Genomic DNA, 15000 nt, shown 5'->3' with positions numbered 1-15000 from the left:
TCCAAACTCCCTGGACACACTAGTAGAGGACAGGAGGGCTCCACTGTGGACCTGAACCTGCCTGACGCCACCTGCTACTGTAACCACACTGTTAAACGATTCCCCGCAAACACACACGGCTGCCATGTGTGAAACTCCTGCGCTCAAGAAGCAAGGCTAGGCAACAGAGCGCACACACACACTCCAACAGGTGCCAACCGCACATAAACAAACCACAATACACCTTTGATAACACACACACACACACACACAATACACAATATACACTCAGTGACAGAAAAACAATCTTATAATAAAAATCTTCCCAGTAGTCCAACACATGCTAACTCCAAAACACACACACACACACACTCTCACACACACACTCACACACACTGTCAGAGTAATGACATGTGGAATGGGACTATTACCACTTCAAGTGTCTTCCACACGATCACGTCTGTCCACAAGTTCAAGGTCTCGCAGCAGGACGAGACAGAGCAGATCACGTCTCTCTCCTTCTCACTTCCTATCTCACAGTGTGGACCCCTCTCCTCTGTTTCCTCCCCCCATACACCCCTCCCTTTGTGTCCTCCAGCAAAAACATATCCAGAACCGACTCCGCCCACTTCAATCTCCAGCCAGTGAGAGAGGAGGAGAGAGGAAGTGGATCAGTTTACAGTGAACAGCAAATACCTGCTAGTGCCACACACACACACTATCCAGACGCATTGCTTGTACAGATTCGGTGTCATGCACATTCCTGGTAGTTCTCTCCCTATCTCCCTCTTTCATAAACACGCCAAACTGGAAACTCACGAAGGAGGAACCCACCGGTGTTACTAACAGTTTACTCAATACTCCTGCACTTACACATAAACACACACACACACATGTACCAATGTGCAAACACACACCCACACTGGAAAACGATGAGCAACATGTTTCCTGTCCTGATGTCCACATTTAAAATCCCTGTTCTAGTCAAACTTAAGACACGAAACGTGTTGAAATCATGAGTAGACAGACTGAGGTCAGAGAACATGACGAAAGATCCCCAATCACTGACACACCAGCAGAGGAAGACTAACACCATTAGACGTCTTTTATTTCTAACATATTTAGAAAATAATAATAATAATAACACAATATTATTATATTTAGAAAATAATCGTATATAGCCCACATATTCACTAAATATATCTTGAAATTAATATTTATTGAGTGGGAATGCATTTATTAAATTATTGTTAATGTAGGCTATCAAAGGAGTTTATATTTAGTAAGTTGTCACTTCCGTTCACCTCTGGACAGTAAGCAGACGTGGTTCGTTTACACTATAATATTCAGACAGTCATTTAGTTTGGCCGCGTGTATCATGACGAGGTCTTACACACCAAACCTGGTTTATCGGAGGGTAAAAACACACCACACTGCGCTGTTCCTCACAGCAACATGAGTCAGCCGGAAGATTGTGAAACGGCTCAGAACTGGTGTGTGTCCAGTAAAACCAGTACGGTCGAACTGGGTCAAAGGGAAAGTGGCAGGACTGTCAGACATCAAACAAGGAGACGTCCAGAGGGGTGAAAGGTCAACGCACAGACGGGACATTTAACCGTGTGTCAACAGCTATCGTGGCACAGACGCGTTGGTGTGTCGAGTCTCAACTTTGCGACACAAACCGCACTTTGGTCACTTCTTAGAAAAGCCAGACGGTGGGGAAATATGTCACAAGACACGGACAACCTGGCCCGAGTCATATAAATCACCCACCAAAAACCTGCTTCACGTCCCGTGTACGTGAACTCAAGAGCATTTAAGGAGCCACGTAAACGTGTTTATGTACGTTGACGGATGTCTCCGCAGGTAGGACACACAGGTGATCACCTGCCACGCCCCTCAGCCCCGTCCTCACACCTGATCGACGTCATAGCAACGTTGGACACGACGCGCGCACGAATGAGGCGCGAGATCGCATTGTGACGTCACTTGGGACTGACGTGTCCAGACAATGGCAGGGGGATAGGTGTACCAACTCTGCACACACACACGCGAACGCAAACTTTACGCTCTACTTACCGGCACTGTAATAATCACAGATGGAAAAATGTTTCTCAGGCTCAAATGTGCAGTTCTAGGTTTGCCCTACAATCGTACCAGGGAGTGAAGCACCTGGGAAACGGCAGGACGAGGTTGCCATGCTCTGAAAGACCTGGTTCTCAATCAGTCAGTCACCTGACAGCCTGCCTGGGGTATGTCAGAGCAGAGCAACCAAACCTGTAAAGAATGTGAATATATCGTAGCGTGAGAAGGTATTGGAATGGTAGCATTCACCCCGCCCCAGAGGCCAAAGGAGGTGGCAATACAAAGAAACGAGATGCAGCATTTATAAAGAAAGCAAAACCTTTAATTACACACAAGAAACAAAACACAAACTACATTATCAAAGACGGAGCCCTTCCCGGTTGGTCCACGTGCTGCTGGAGACGCGCTCCGTCAAACTAAACACAGACGCTGGCCGCCCACCGCAGCTACTTCACGTACTTCTCCATGAACTTCTTGTGGAACTCGGAGCGGAGTGTGTCGTTGATGAAACGTTTCTCCTTACGCAGCTCATACACTCCCTTGGCACAGTTCTTAAACACAACATCGTCATCCCATCTGCAACACACACACACACACACACACACACACACACGTACGTTTCAGTGAGAGAATATGTTTAAGGTCCTACAGAACGAAGGTGAATTATTATTCAAAACGTTTATCTCATTGTGTATGCAAATTCATTGTGTATGAAAATACATCATGTATCCATGTTAATAATAAAAGAGTGTAGCAGAAGGACCTGATGCCCCATAAAAGCCCAGAAACATAATTTGCATCTAAAATGGATACATATTTAAATATATGACATTACTGGCTAATCAGCCAATCCCACACTGACACAGCATTGACCCAGATGACGTGTAGTAGATGGTGTACCTGAAGGAAAGACCAAGACCCAAGACTCTTAAATTAAAACTCAATTGATGTGTGTTTGACAATGAAATTGGTCTGACTACGTGTGTTTATATCTGTGTTTAATGCAAAACTCAGTGTGGCTCTGTGGGTGTGTAATGTAAAATGTAAATGTGCCATATTTGTCAATTGTGATTTTTCACGACAATCGAAATTTACCCATCGAAATTTATACCATCAGATTCTGTGGGTGTGTGTGTACCTGCGTTTGACGGTGAAGTTGGTGGGATTCTGTGGGTGTGCGTGTACCCGCGTTTGACGGTGAAGTTGGTGGGATTCTGTGGGTGTACCTGCGTTTAACGGTGAAGTTGGTGGGATTCTGTCGTCTGGGTGTGCCTGCGTTTGACGGTGAAGTTGGTGGGATTCTGTGGGTGTGCGTGTACCCACGTTTGACGGTGAAGTTGGTGGGATTCTGTGGGTGTGCGTGTACCCGCGTTTGACGGTGAAGTTGGTGGGATTCTGTGGGTGTGCGTGTACCCGCGTTTGACGGTGAAGTTGGTGGGATTCTGTGGGTGTGCGTGTACCCGCGTTTGACGGTGAAGTTGGTGGGATTCTGTGGGTGTACCTGCGTTTGACGGTGAAGTTGGTGGGATTCTGTGGGTGTGCGTGTACCCGCGTTTGACGGTGAAGTTGGTGGGATTATGTGGGTGTACCTGCGTTTGACGGTGAAGTTGGTGGGATTCTGTCGTCTGGGTGTGCCCGCGTTTGACGGTGAAGTTGGTGGGATTCTGTGGGTGTGCGTGTACCCACGTTTGACGGTGAAGTTGGTGGGATTCTGTGGGTGTGCGTGTACCTGCGTTTGACGGTGAAGTTGGTGGGATTCTGTGGGTGTGCGTGTACCCGCGTTTGACGGTGAAGTTGGTGGGATTCTGTGGGTGTGCGTGTACCCGCGTTTGACGGTGAAGTTGGTGGGATTCTGTGGGTGTGCGTGTACCCGCGTTTGACGGTGAAGTTGGTGGGATTCTGTGGGTGTGCGTGTACCCGCGTTTGACGGTGAAGTTGGTGGGATTCTGTGGGTGTGCGTGTACCCGCGTTTGACGGTGAAGTTGGTGGGATTCTGTGGGAGTGCGTGTACCCGCGTTTGACGGTGAAGTTGGTGGGATTCTGTGGGTGTGCGTGTACCTGCGTTTGACGGTGAAGTTGGTGGGATTCTGTGGGTGTGCGTGTACCCGCGTTTGACGGTGAAGTTGGTGGGATTCTGTGGGTGTACCTGCGTTTGACGGTGAAGTTGGTGGGATTCTGTCGTCTGGGTGTGCCCGCGTTTGACGGTGAAGTTGGTGGGATTCTGTGGGTGTGCGTGTACCCACGTTTGACGGTGAAGTTGGTGGGATTCTGTGGGTGTGCGTGTACCCGCGTTTGACGGTGAAGTTGGTGGGATTCTGTGGGTGTGCGTGTGCATGTACCTGCGTTTGACGGTGAAGTTGGTGGGATTCTGTGGGTGTGGGTGTGCATGTACCTGCGTTTGACGGTGAAGTTGGTGGGATTCTGTGGGTGTGCGTGTACCTGCGTTTGACGGTGAAGTTGGTGGGATTCTGTGGGTGTGCGTGTACCTGCGTTTGACGGTGAAGTTGGTGGGATTCTGTGGGTGTGCGTGTACCCGCGTTTGACGGTGAAGTTGGTGGGATTCTGTGGGTGTACCTGCGTTTGACGGTGAAGTTGGTGGGATTCTGTGGGTGTGCGTGTACCCGCGTTTGACGGTGAAGTTGGTGGGATTATGTGGGTGTACCTGCGTTTGACGGTGAAGTTGGTGGGATTCTGTCGTCTGGGTGTGCCCGCGTTTGACGGTGAAGTTGGTGGGATTCTGTGGGTGTGCGTGTACCCACGTTTGACGGTGAAGTTGGTGGGATTCTGTGGGTGTGCGTGTACCTGCGTTTGACGGTGAAGTTGGTGGGATTCTGTGGGTGTGCGTGTTCCCGCGTTTGACGGTGAAGTTGGTGGGATTCTGTGGGTGTGCGTGTACCCGCGTTTGACGGTGAAGTTGGTGGGATTCTGTGGGTGTGCGTGTACCCGCGTTTGACGGTGAAGTTGGTGGGATTCTGTGGGTGTGCGTGTACCCGCGTTTGACGGTGAAGTTGGTGGGATTCTGTGGGTGTGCGTGTACCCGCGTTTGACGGTGAAGTTGGTGGGATTCTGTGGGAGTGCGTGTACCCGCGTTTGACGGTGAAGTTGGTGGGATTCTGTGGGTGTGCGTGTACCTGCGTTTGACGGTGAAGTTGGTGGGATTCTGTGGGTGTGCGTGTACCCGCGTTTGACGGTGAAGTTGGTGGGATTCTGTGGGTGTACCTGCGTTTGACGGTGAAGTTGGTGGGATTCTGTCGTCTGGGTGTGCCCGCGTTTGACGGTGAAGTTGGTGGGATTCTGTGGGTGTGCGTGTACCCACGTTTGACGGTGAAGTTGGTGGGATTCTGTGGGTGTGCGTGTACCCGCGTTTGACGGTGAAGTTGGTGGGATTCTGTGGGTGTGCGTGTGCATGTACCTGCGTTTGACGGTGAAGTTGGTGGGATTCTGTGGGTGTGGGTGTGCATGTACCTGCGTTTGACGGTGAAGTTGGTGGGATTCTGTGGGTGTGCGTGTACCTGCGTTTGACGGTGAAGTTGGTGGGATTCTGTGGGTGTGCGTGTACCTGCGTTTGACGGTGAAGTTGGTGGGATTCTGTGGGTGTGCGTGTACCCACGTTTGACGGTGAAGTTGGTGGGATTCTGTGGGTGTGCGTGTACCTGCATTTGACGGTGAAGTTGGTGGGATTCTGTGGGTGTGCGTGTACCCGCGTTTGACGGTGAAGTTGGTGGGATTCTGTGGGTGTACCTGCGTTTGACGGTGAAGTTGGTGGGATTCTGTCGTCTGGGTGTGCCCGCGTTTGACGGTGAAGTTGGTGGGATTATGTGGGTGTACCTGCGTTTGACGGTGAAGTTGGTGGGATTCTGTCGTCTGGGTGTGCCCGCGTTTGACGGTGAAGTTGGTGGGATTCTGTGGGTGTGCGTGTACCCACGTTTGACGGTGAAGTTGGTGGGATTCTGTGGGTGTGCGTGTACCTGCGTTTGACGGTGAAGTTGGTGGGATTCTGTGGGTGTGCGTGTTCCCGCGTTTGACGGTGAAGTTGGTGGGATTCTGTGGGTGTGCGTGTACCCGCGTTTGACGGTGAAGTTGGTGGGATTCTGTGGGTGTGCGTGTACCCGCGTTTGACGGTGAAGTTGGTGGGATTCTGTGGGTGTGCGTGTACCCGCGTTTGACGGTGAAGTTGGTGGGATTCTGTGGGTGTGCGTGTACCCGCGTTTGACGGTGAAGTTGGTGGGATTCTGTGGGAGTGCGTGTACCCGCGTTTGACGGTGAAGTTGGTGGGATTCTGTGGGTGTGCGTGTACCTGCGTTTGACGGTGAAGTTGGTGGGATTCTGTGGGTGTGCGTGTACCCGCGTTTGACGGTGAAGTTGGTGGGATTCTGTGGGTGTACCTGCGTTTGACGGTGAAGTTGGTGGGATTCTGTCGTCTGGGTGTGCCCGCGTTTGACGGTGAAGTTGGTGGGATTCTGTGGGTGTGCGTGTACCCACGTTTGACGGTGAAGTTGGTGGGATTCTGTGGGTGTGCGTGTACCCGCGTTTGACGGTGAAGTTGGTGGGATTCTGTGGGTGTGCGTGTGCATGTACCTGCGTTTGACGGTGAAGTTGGTGGGATTCTGTGGGTGTGGGTGTGCATGTACCTGCGTTTGACGGTGAAGTTGGTGGGATTCTGTGGGTGTGCGTGTACCTGCGTTTGACGGTGAAGTTGGTGGGATTCTGTGGGTGTGCGTGTACCTGCGTTTGACGGTGAAGTTGGTGGGATTCTGTGGGTGTGCGTGTACCCACGTTTGACGGTGAAGTTGGTGGGATTCTGTGGGTGTGCGTGTACCTGCATTTGACGGTGAAGTTGGTGGGATTCTGTGGGTGTGCGTGTACCCACGTTTGACGGTGAAGTTGGTGGGATTCTGTGGGTGTGCGTGTACCTGCGTTTGACGGTGAAGTTGGTGGGATTCTGTGGGTGTGCGTGTACCTGCGTTTGACGGTGAAGTTGGTGGGATTCTGTGGGTGTGCGTGTACCCGCGTTTGACGGTGAAGTTGGTGGGATTCTGTGGGTGTGCATGTACCTGCGTTTGACGGTGAAGTTGGTGGGATTCTGTGGGTGTGCATGTACCTGCGTTTGACGGTGAAGTTGGTGGGATTCTGTGGGTGTGCGTGTACCTGCGTTTGACGGTGAAGTTGGTGGGATTCTGTGGGTGTGGTTGCTGGCCTGCCAGGTTCAGTAGTGGATTTCCACTCAGAATATTCTCCATGCGTATCCTCTCCTCCTCTGCCTTTTGTTCCCGCTCCTATCCCACATGGACCCATGTACACGCACACGCACACACACACGTGTGATTTCCTGTTTCTGTGATTGGATGTTTGTATGTGACGTGCTCTCTCATTGGCTGCTCACTTTTCTTTCTTGCTCCTCTGCTCGCTCTTTCTTGATCTTGTCCAGTTCGGCCAGCAGGGCGGCGGTGTCGTCATCACTATCAGACTCTGAATCTGAATCCTCCTCATCCTATCACAGACAGAATGAAAGAGTTATTACAAAGCTATTAGCAAAACCAAAATATCCACAAACCTGCACGACCAGATCATTCTGCAAATACAGCACAGAAATGAAATAAATGAATAAATAAAAATACATTTAAAAAAGTCTCTGCCAAATACACAAAACTAAAAAACAATAGTGCCACAAAATCACAGTACACAGAAAAAAGGAACAGCAAAGCACACAAACACACACACACAACACCCCCACCCCCCAACAACATGCACAACACCAACAATGAAGTACAAATACACAGACACTTTCAGCTTGGCCATCAGTGGTGGCAGTTCTGCTGAACACAGGAAACACACAGTAATGCATCTGAGCAGCAGAGTGAACTCTGGGACTGTCAGATCAACACCGGGATACCTGCTTATTATTCACACATCATCATGTGATCATCATCACACAGACAGACACACAGACAGACACACTCAAACCTACATCAGTGAGTGGGTCATCTGCATCTAGGTTGGCTGCAGGAATCTGATCAAGTCGCGGTCGCTTGGAGGATGAAGAAGATGAGGAGGAGGATGTGGTGTGTTCTACAAAACAGAAATGAACTAATTACAATCTCTGCTACACACACACCTACCACCCACTCAAACAAACACGGACATCGACTGTAACACACACAACAGTCCCAACATGCTCATGTGTGCACACACTCTCCCTCACTCACCCCAGGATCTCATGTACACACACACACTCCCTCACTCACCCTGGGGTCTCATGTACACACACACACACACACACACACACACACACACACTCACTCCCTCACTCACCCCGGGGTCTCATGTACACACACACACACACACACACACACACACACACACACACACACACACACACACACACACACACACACACTCCCTCACTCACCCCGGGGTCTCATGTACACACACACACACACACACACTCCCTCCCTCACTCACCCCGGGGTCCCCTCTCTCTGGTCTTAGCAGCCACCCTCTCCCTCTCCTCCAGCTCCCGTCTGAAGTCACGTGTGCGGACCTCCTCTGGTGCATCCTGGGTAGGCTGCCTGAAACACACAACCACACCCTCACACTCAAATGAACTCAAACCTCTTCCAAAACCTGTCAAGTTCTGAATGACAAGGTTCATTTCATCAACCTCTTCACTCAAAACTTGCCCCTCCCCCTGCAAGTGCTTGAAACATGTGAGAATGTCTTCAAGAAGAACCTAAATTCAAAGACACTGTATAATCAGACATGTTTAATGGATGTGTCAAATACATTAAACATTATAATTGTTTGTGTGGTATTAGTTTAAGCACATTGAGTTTGTCCATTCTTGGGGCTTAGATGTAGATCAGATCACGTTATGACCAATTTATGCAGAATACCACAATCTCAAAGGGTTCACATACTGCCACTGTATACAATTTAATTAAAGAATGTTAGGTAATTTTAAAATGTTAGGTAATTTTTTTTTTAGATAAAAAATAAAGGGTAGGCCCATCAGCCTCAGGGTCCTAAGCACTGCCAAGTTTGATGGCGTTTGCCCTCACAGGTTCCTCTATACCTGTATTTGATCTTGGTGTGGCCAGGCAGGTCTCTGCTGGAGTACTGTTTGGAGAGTGCGCTCAGATCCCCCTCTCCTTTGCCCCGGCCCCCTCTGGCAGGTTCAAACGTTGGCCGAGCTGCGGTGGTCATCTTGGCTCACCTGACACACACACACCAAACATTATACATCCATAAACATTACCCACAACACTACATATATCCCACCTGTAGCCTCTACCAACCATACACTTAACACACTACAATATACAAAATGAAACATTAACCAACCATAATACACACATAATAACCCAAACCTACAACTGTCAATGAACTTAATAAACCATCTCCAAGAAAAGATTCAGGTACTATGAATGAGCCTGTAAAATAAGAACATTTTGCATATAATGTATGTCTAGTGTTAGTGTGATTAAAGCATGTCTAGTGTTGGAGTGATTAAAGCATGTCTAGTGTTGGTGTGATTAAAGCATGTCTAGTGTTGGTGTGATTAAAGCATGTCTAGTGTGACTGTAATATAATATAATAATAGTATTAAAGTGACTGTAATATAATATAATAATAGTATTAAAGTGACTGTAATATAATATAATAATAGTATTAAAGTGACTGTAATACAATATAATAATAGTGTTGAGTATTTCAGGCCTCCACTACACACACACACTCACGGTAAACAAACCTGCCGTTTGCTAATATCTCGATCACAATAACCGTAAATGACGGCTGGTTCGGAGCCTGAGCTGTGAAATAAAGAAACTAAAGGAATAAAATATCGTGTTTGTAAACAGCAGAATAATAAAAGATTTAACGACGCGCCGCTCACCTCTCTCTTCAACTACGGCGATATCCCGACAGGCAACGCGCGACCTGCGCAATGACGCAGATGTGGTACGGAGTCCGACTGAGGTCAAACGAGTTGGGGGGAAAACGCGATGTCAAAAACCCATGCCGATTTTCGCAAAGGGAAAGATTTAACATAAAACGATCTGATATTAAAATAGACTGTATTTTCCTTACTGGTTGAATGGGTCAAGGAGCATTAATGAAGCCTCTTATTTTAATGATGATCTGGATCCTCATGTTTATTTTTTTAAATAATACAGCGTCTCCTCAAGAGATTCTAGATAACCTAGTTAAGTGTTTTTGAGTTTTAGTCAGATGTCATTTTAGTCAGATGACATTAAATCTGACATATTCAGTGCTATGACTGTGATATTCATGAGAAACCCACCTCATCTCACTCATCTCTTCTGTCTGGTCAGCAGCTACCATCTTACAACACTACATGGTGTTTGGGATTTCCATGCAGTCCTATCTTCAGATCATCAGATGCTATTGTCAATAAAGACACCTAATCTTTTTTTCAGTCCAGTTTTCAATCCAGATTCCAAACATTTTATTCAAATCCTCGAGTTCCTGGAGGTTTGGACTGACAAACTAGCAGCCAAAGTAACCCAGAGGGAATAGAGACGTTCAGTGGATTCCACCACATCTCTACAGTGTTTGATCTCACCCATACACTAACACATCAAACATCTGCTCTTCATGCTGAGTCACTGCCTGATGTTAATCAGGCAGCGCAGTGAGAAATGTGTTTTCATTTCCCAGACTGAGATAAGATCCATAAAGTGAAGGAACTTTGCACGCACAAGCAGTAGATTTCAGATCTGTTCTTTAGAAAGCAACTACATAGAAAAAAGAGGCATGCACACACATATCTACTAACTGTGATTCCATAGAACTTTAATAGGCACACACACACACATATGATTCCATAGAACTTTAATAGGCACACACACATGCACGTGCACACACACACCTAATAACTGTGATTCCATAGAACTTTAATAGGCACACACATGGGTGTGTTGAATGTGTGTGTTATACAGCATACCCATCAGCCATGTGTGTAATTTATATACCATCAGTCATGACAGGATGTGTGTGTGTGTGTGTTATAACCCATCAGTCGTTATATGTGTGTGTTATAACCCATCAGTCATTATAGGGTGTGTGTGTGTGTGTTATAACCCATCAGTCGTTATAGGATGTGTGTGGTTTTTATCAGTCTTGTCACATACTGCTTGCTTTTCTGTCGTTTCTGCAAGTTCATCTCAGCAGCTTGAATTCAGTTCCTTCCCTTCATCTTGAACACATCTCAAATTTTCTCCACTCCCCCAGGTAATAACATCTCACCTCCATCACTCCCTCAGGTACTAACATCTCACCTCCATCACTCCCTCAGATACTAACATCTCACCTCCATCACTCCCTCAGGTACTAACATCTCACCTCCATCACTCCCTCAGGTACTAACATCTCACCTCCATCACTCCCTCAGGTACTAACATCTCACCTCCATCACTCCCTCAGGTACTAACATCTCACCTCCATCACTCCCTCAGGTACTAACATCTCACCTCCATCACTCCCTCAGATACTAACATCTCACCTCCATCACTCCCTCAGGTACTAACATCTCACCTCCATCACTCCCTCAGGTACTAACATCTCACCTCCATCACTCCCTCAGATACTAACATCTCACCTCCATCACTCCTTCAGATACTAACATCTCACCTCCATCACTCCCTCAGATACTAACATCTCACCTCCATCACTCCCTCAGATACTAACATCTCACCTCCATCACTCCCTCAGATACTAACATCTCACCTCCATCACTCCCTCAGATACTAACATCTCACGTCCATCACTCCCTCATGTACTAACATCTCACCTCCATCACTCCCTCAGATACTAACATCTCACCTCCATCACTCCCTCATGTACTAACATCTCACCTCCATCACTCCCTCAGATACTAACATCTCACCTCCATCACTCCCTCAGATACTAACATCTCACCTCCATCACTCCCTCAGGTACTAACATCTCACCTCCATCACTCCCTCAGATACTAACATCTCACCTCCATCACTCCCTCAGATACTAACATCTCACCTCCATCACTCCCTCAGGTACTAACATCTCACCTCCATCACTCCCTCAGATACTAACATCTCACCTCCATCACTCCCTCAGATACTAACATCTCACCTCCATCACTCCCTCAGGTACTAACATCTCACCTCCATCACTCCCTCAGGTACTAACATCTCACCTCCATCACTCCCTCAGGTACTAACATCTCACCTCCATCACTCCCTCAGGTACTAACATCTCACGTCCATCACTCCTTCAAGTACTAACATCTCCACTCCATCACTCCCTCAGATACTAACATCTCACCTCCATCACTCCATCATGTACTAACATCTCACCTCCATCACTCCCTCATGTACTAACATCTCACCTCCATCACTCCCTCAGATACTAACATCTCACCTCCATCACTCCCTCAGATACTAACATCTCACCTCCATCACTCCCTCAGGTACTAACATCTCACCTCCATCACTCCCTCAGGTACTAACATCTCACCTCCATCACTCCCTCAGATACTAACATCTCACCTCCATCACTCCCTCAGATACTAACATCTCACCTCCATCACTCCCTCAGGTACTAACATCTCACCTCCATCACTCCCTCAGATACTAACATCTCACCTCCATCACTCCCTCAGATACTAACATCTCACCTCCATCACTCCCTCAGGTACTAACATCTCACCTCCATCACTCCCTCAGGTACTAACATCTCACCTCCATCACTCCCTCAGGTACTAACATCTCACCTCCATCACTCCCTCAGGTACTAACATCTCACGTCCATCACTCCTTCAAGTACTAACATCTCCACTCCATCACTCCCTCAGATACTAACATCTCACCTCCATCACTCCATCATGTACTAACATCTCACCTCCATCACTCCCTCATGTACTAACATCTCACCTCCATCACTCCCTCAGATACTAACATCTCACCTCCATCACTCCTTCAGATACTAACATCTCACCTCCATCACTCCCTCAGATACTAACATCTCACCTCCATCACTCCCTCAGATACTAACATCTCACCTCCATCACTCCCTCAGATACTAACATCTCACCTCCATCACTCCCTCAGGTACTAACATCTCACCTCCATCACTCCCTCAGATACTAACATCTCACGTCCATCACTCCCTCATGTACTAACATCTCACCTCCATCACTCCCTCAGATACTAACATCTCACCTCCATCACTCCCTCATGTACTAACATCTCACCTCCATCACTCCCTCAGATACTAACATCTCACCTCCATCACTCCCTCAGATACTAACATCTCACCTCCATCACTCCCTCAGGTACTAACATCTCACCTCCATCACTCCCTCAGATACTAACATCTCACCTCCATCACTCCCTCAGATACTAACATCTCACCTCCATCACTCCCTCAGGTACTAACATCTCACCTCCATCACTCCCTCAGGTACTAACATCTCACCTCCATCACTCCCTCAGATACTAACATCTCACCTCCATCACTCCCTCAGATACTAACATCTCACCTCCATCACTCCCTCAGGTACTAACATCTCACCTCCATCACTCCCTCAGGTACTAACATCTCACCTCCATCACTCCCTCAGGTACTAACATCTCACGTCCATCACTCCTTCAAGTACTAACATCTCCACTCCATCACTCCCTCAGATACTAACATCTCACCTCCATCACTCCATCATGTACTAACATCTCACCTCCATCACTCCCTCATGTACTAACATCTCACCTCCATCACTCCCTCAGATACTAACATCTCACCTCCATCACTCCCTCAGATACTAACATCTCACCTCCATCACTCCCTCAGGTACTAACATCTCACCTCCATCACTCCCTCAGGTACTAACATCTCACCTCCATCACTCCCTCAGATACTAACATCTCACCTCCATCACTCCCTCAGATACTAACATCTCACCTCCATCACTCCCTCAGGTACTAACATCTCACCTCCATCACTCCCTCAGATACTAACATCTCACCTCCATCACTCCCTCAGATACTAACATCTCACCTCCATCACTCCCTCAGGTACTAACATCTCACCTCCATCACTCCCTCAGGTACTAACATCTCACCTCCATCACTCCCTCAGGTACTAACATCTCACCTCCATCACTCCCTCAGGTACTAACATCTCACGTCCATCACTCCTTCAAGTACTAACATCTCCACTCCATCACTCCCTCAGATACTAACATCTCACCTCCATCACTCCATCATGTACTAACATCTCACCTCCATCACTCCCTCATGTACTAACATCTCACCTCCATCACTCCCTCAGATACTAACATCTCACCTCCATCACTCCCTCAGATACTAACATCTCACCTCCATCACTCCCTCAGGTACTAACATCTCACCTCCATCACTCCCTCAGGTACTAACATCTCACCTCCATCACTCCCTCAGATACTAACATCTCACCTCCATCACTCCCTCAGATACTAACATCTCACCTCCATCACTCCCTCAGGTACTAACATCTCACCTCCATCACTCCCTCAGATACTAACATCTCACCTCCATCACTCCCTCAGATACTAACATCTCACCTCCATCACTCCCTCAGGTACTAACATCTCACCTCCATCACTCCCTCAGATACTAACTCTGTCACCACTCAATCTCCACTCAATCAGTGTGTGCACTGAAATACCTCCAGTTTAGTATTTTTAATTGCTGTCTATTACCCCGTACACCAGCAGGGTGAAGTGCCAAACTGGTGTGTAATGGGCTGTTACATACCTGACGCTAAGCGTATCCTTCCAGTGTGTGCACTGCAGGCAGTCATGGTCTGGTGGTTAGGGAACCTGGTCTTGTGACCGGAGGGTCATGGGTTTGATTCCCAGGACTGAGGCCATGAGTGAGGTGCCCTTGAGGGCACCTAACCCCA

General features: G+C 48.0%; 2 protein-coding genes across 4 annotated transcripts in view; both read right to left on the bottom strand.

The window, feature by feature from the left end:
* The window catches only part of acsl4b (acyl-CoA synthetase long chain family member 4b), a 16548-nt gene extending 15988 nt beyond the window's left edge, over positions 1 to 560 (bottom strand). Inside the window, exon 1 of one of the 2 annotated variants that reach the window (XM_076987599.1) lies at positions 411 to 560. The gene's annotated coding sequence lies outside the window, so the exon portion shown is untranslated. Of the gene's footprint in view, positions 372 to 410 lie in introns of those variants that run through there. The other variant, XM_076987600.1, reaches the window with a different exon arrangement.
* Positions 561 to 2364: 1804 nt separating this feature from the next.
* cwc15 (CWC15 spliceosome associated protein) lies at positions 2365 to 10083 on the bottom strand. 2 transcript variants are annotated; one of them, XM_076987686.1, is made up of 7 exons: positions 9959 to 10083; positions 9137 to 9277; positions 8527 to 8633; positions 8033 to 8133; positions 7448 to 7555; positions 7213 to 7340; positions 2365 to 2640 (listed from the first exon to the last, which is right to left on the bottom strand). In XM_076987686.1, exons 2-7 carry the CDS (start codon positions 9265 to 9267, stop codon positions 2511 to 2513), a joined length of 705 nt encoding a protein of 234 aa, XP_076843801.1. In that variant the 5' UTR covers positions 9268 to 9277; positions 9959 to 10083; the 3' UTR covers positions 2365 to 2510. The 2 variants fall into 2 exon arrangements, with proteins under 2 accessions (XP_076843801.1, XP_076843802.1); XM_076987687.1 differs by lacking the exon at positions 9959 to 10083 and adding an exon at positions 9815 to 9952.
* Positions 10084 to 15000: the final 4917 nt, after the last annotated feature.

Source organism: Brachyhypopomus gauderio, unplaced genomic scaffold, assembly GCF_052324685.1.
Source record: "Brachyhypopomus gauderio isolate BG-103 unplaced genomic scaffold, BGAUD_0.2 sc54, whole genome shotgun sequence".
In the NCBI taxonomy this organism is placed as follows: domain Eukaryota; kingdom Metazoa; phylum Chordata; class Actinopteri; order Gymnotiformes; family Hypopomidae; genus Brachyhypopomus; species Brachyhypopomus gauderio.
This window is presented reverse-complemented; position numbering and strand designations above follow the sequence as displayed.

What these genes read in the sequence shown, in the direction of transcription:
- cwc15 (XM_076987686.1), bottom strand. Translation starts at nt 9,267, where the DNA reads ATGACCACCGCAGCTCGGCCAACGTTTGAACCTGCCAGAGGGGGCCGG. An exon ending in CACACCAAGATCAAATACAG is followed by an intron (nt 8,634 to 9,136) that starts GTATAGAGGAAC and finishes TGTGTGTTTCAG; the next exon opens with GCAGCCTACCCAGGATGCAC. An exon ending in AACTTCACCGTCAAACGCAG is followed by an intron (nt 2,641 to 7,212) that starts GTACACGCACAC and finishes TGTGTGTTGCAG; the next exon opens with ATGGGATGACGATGTTGTGT.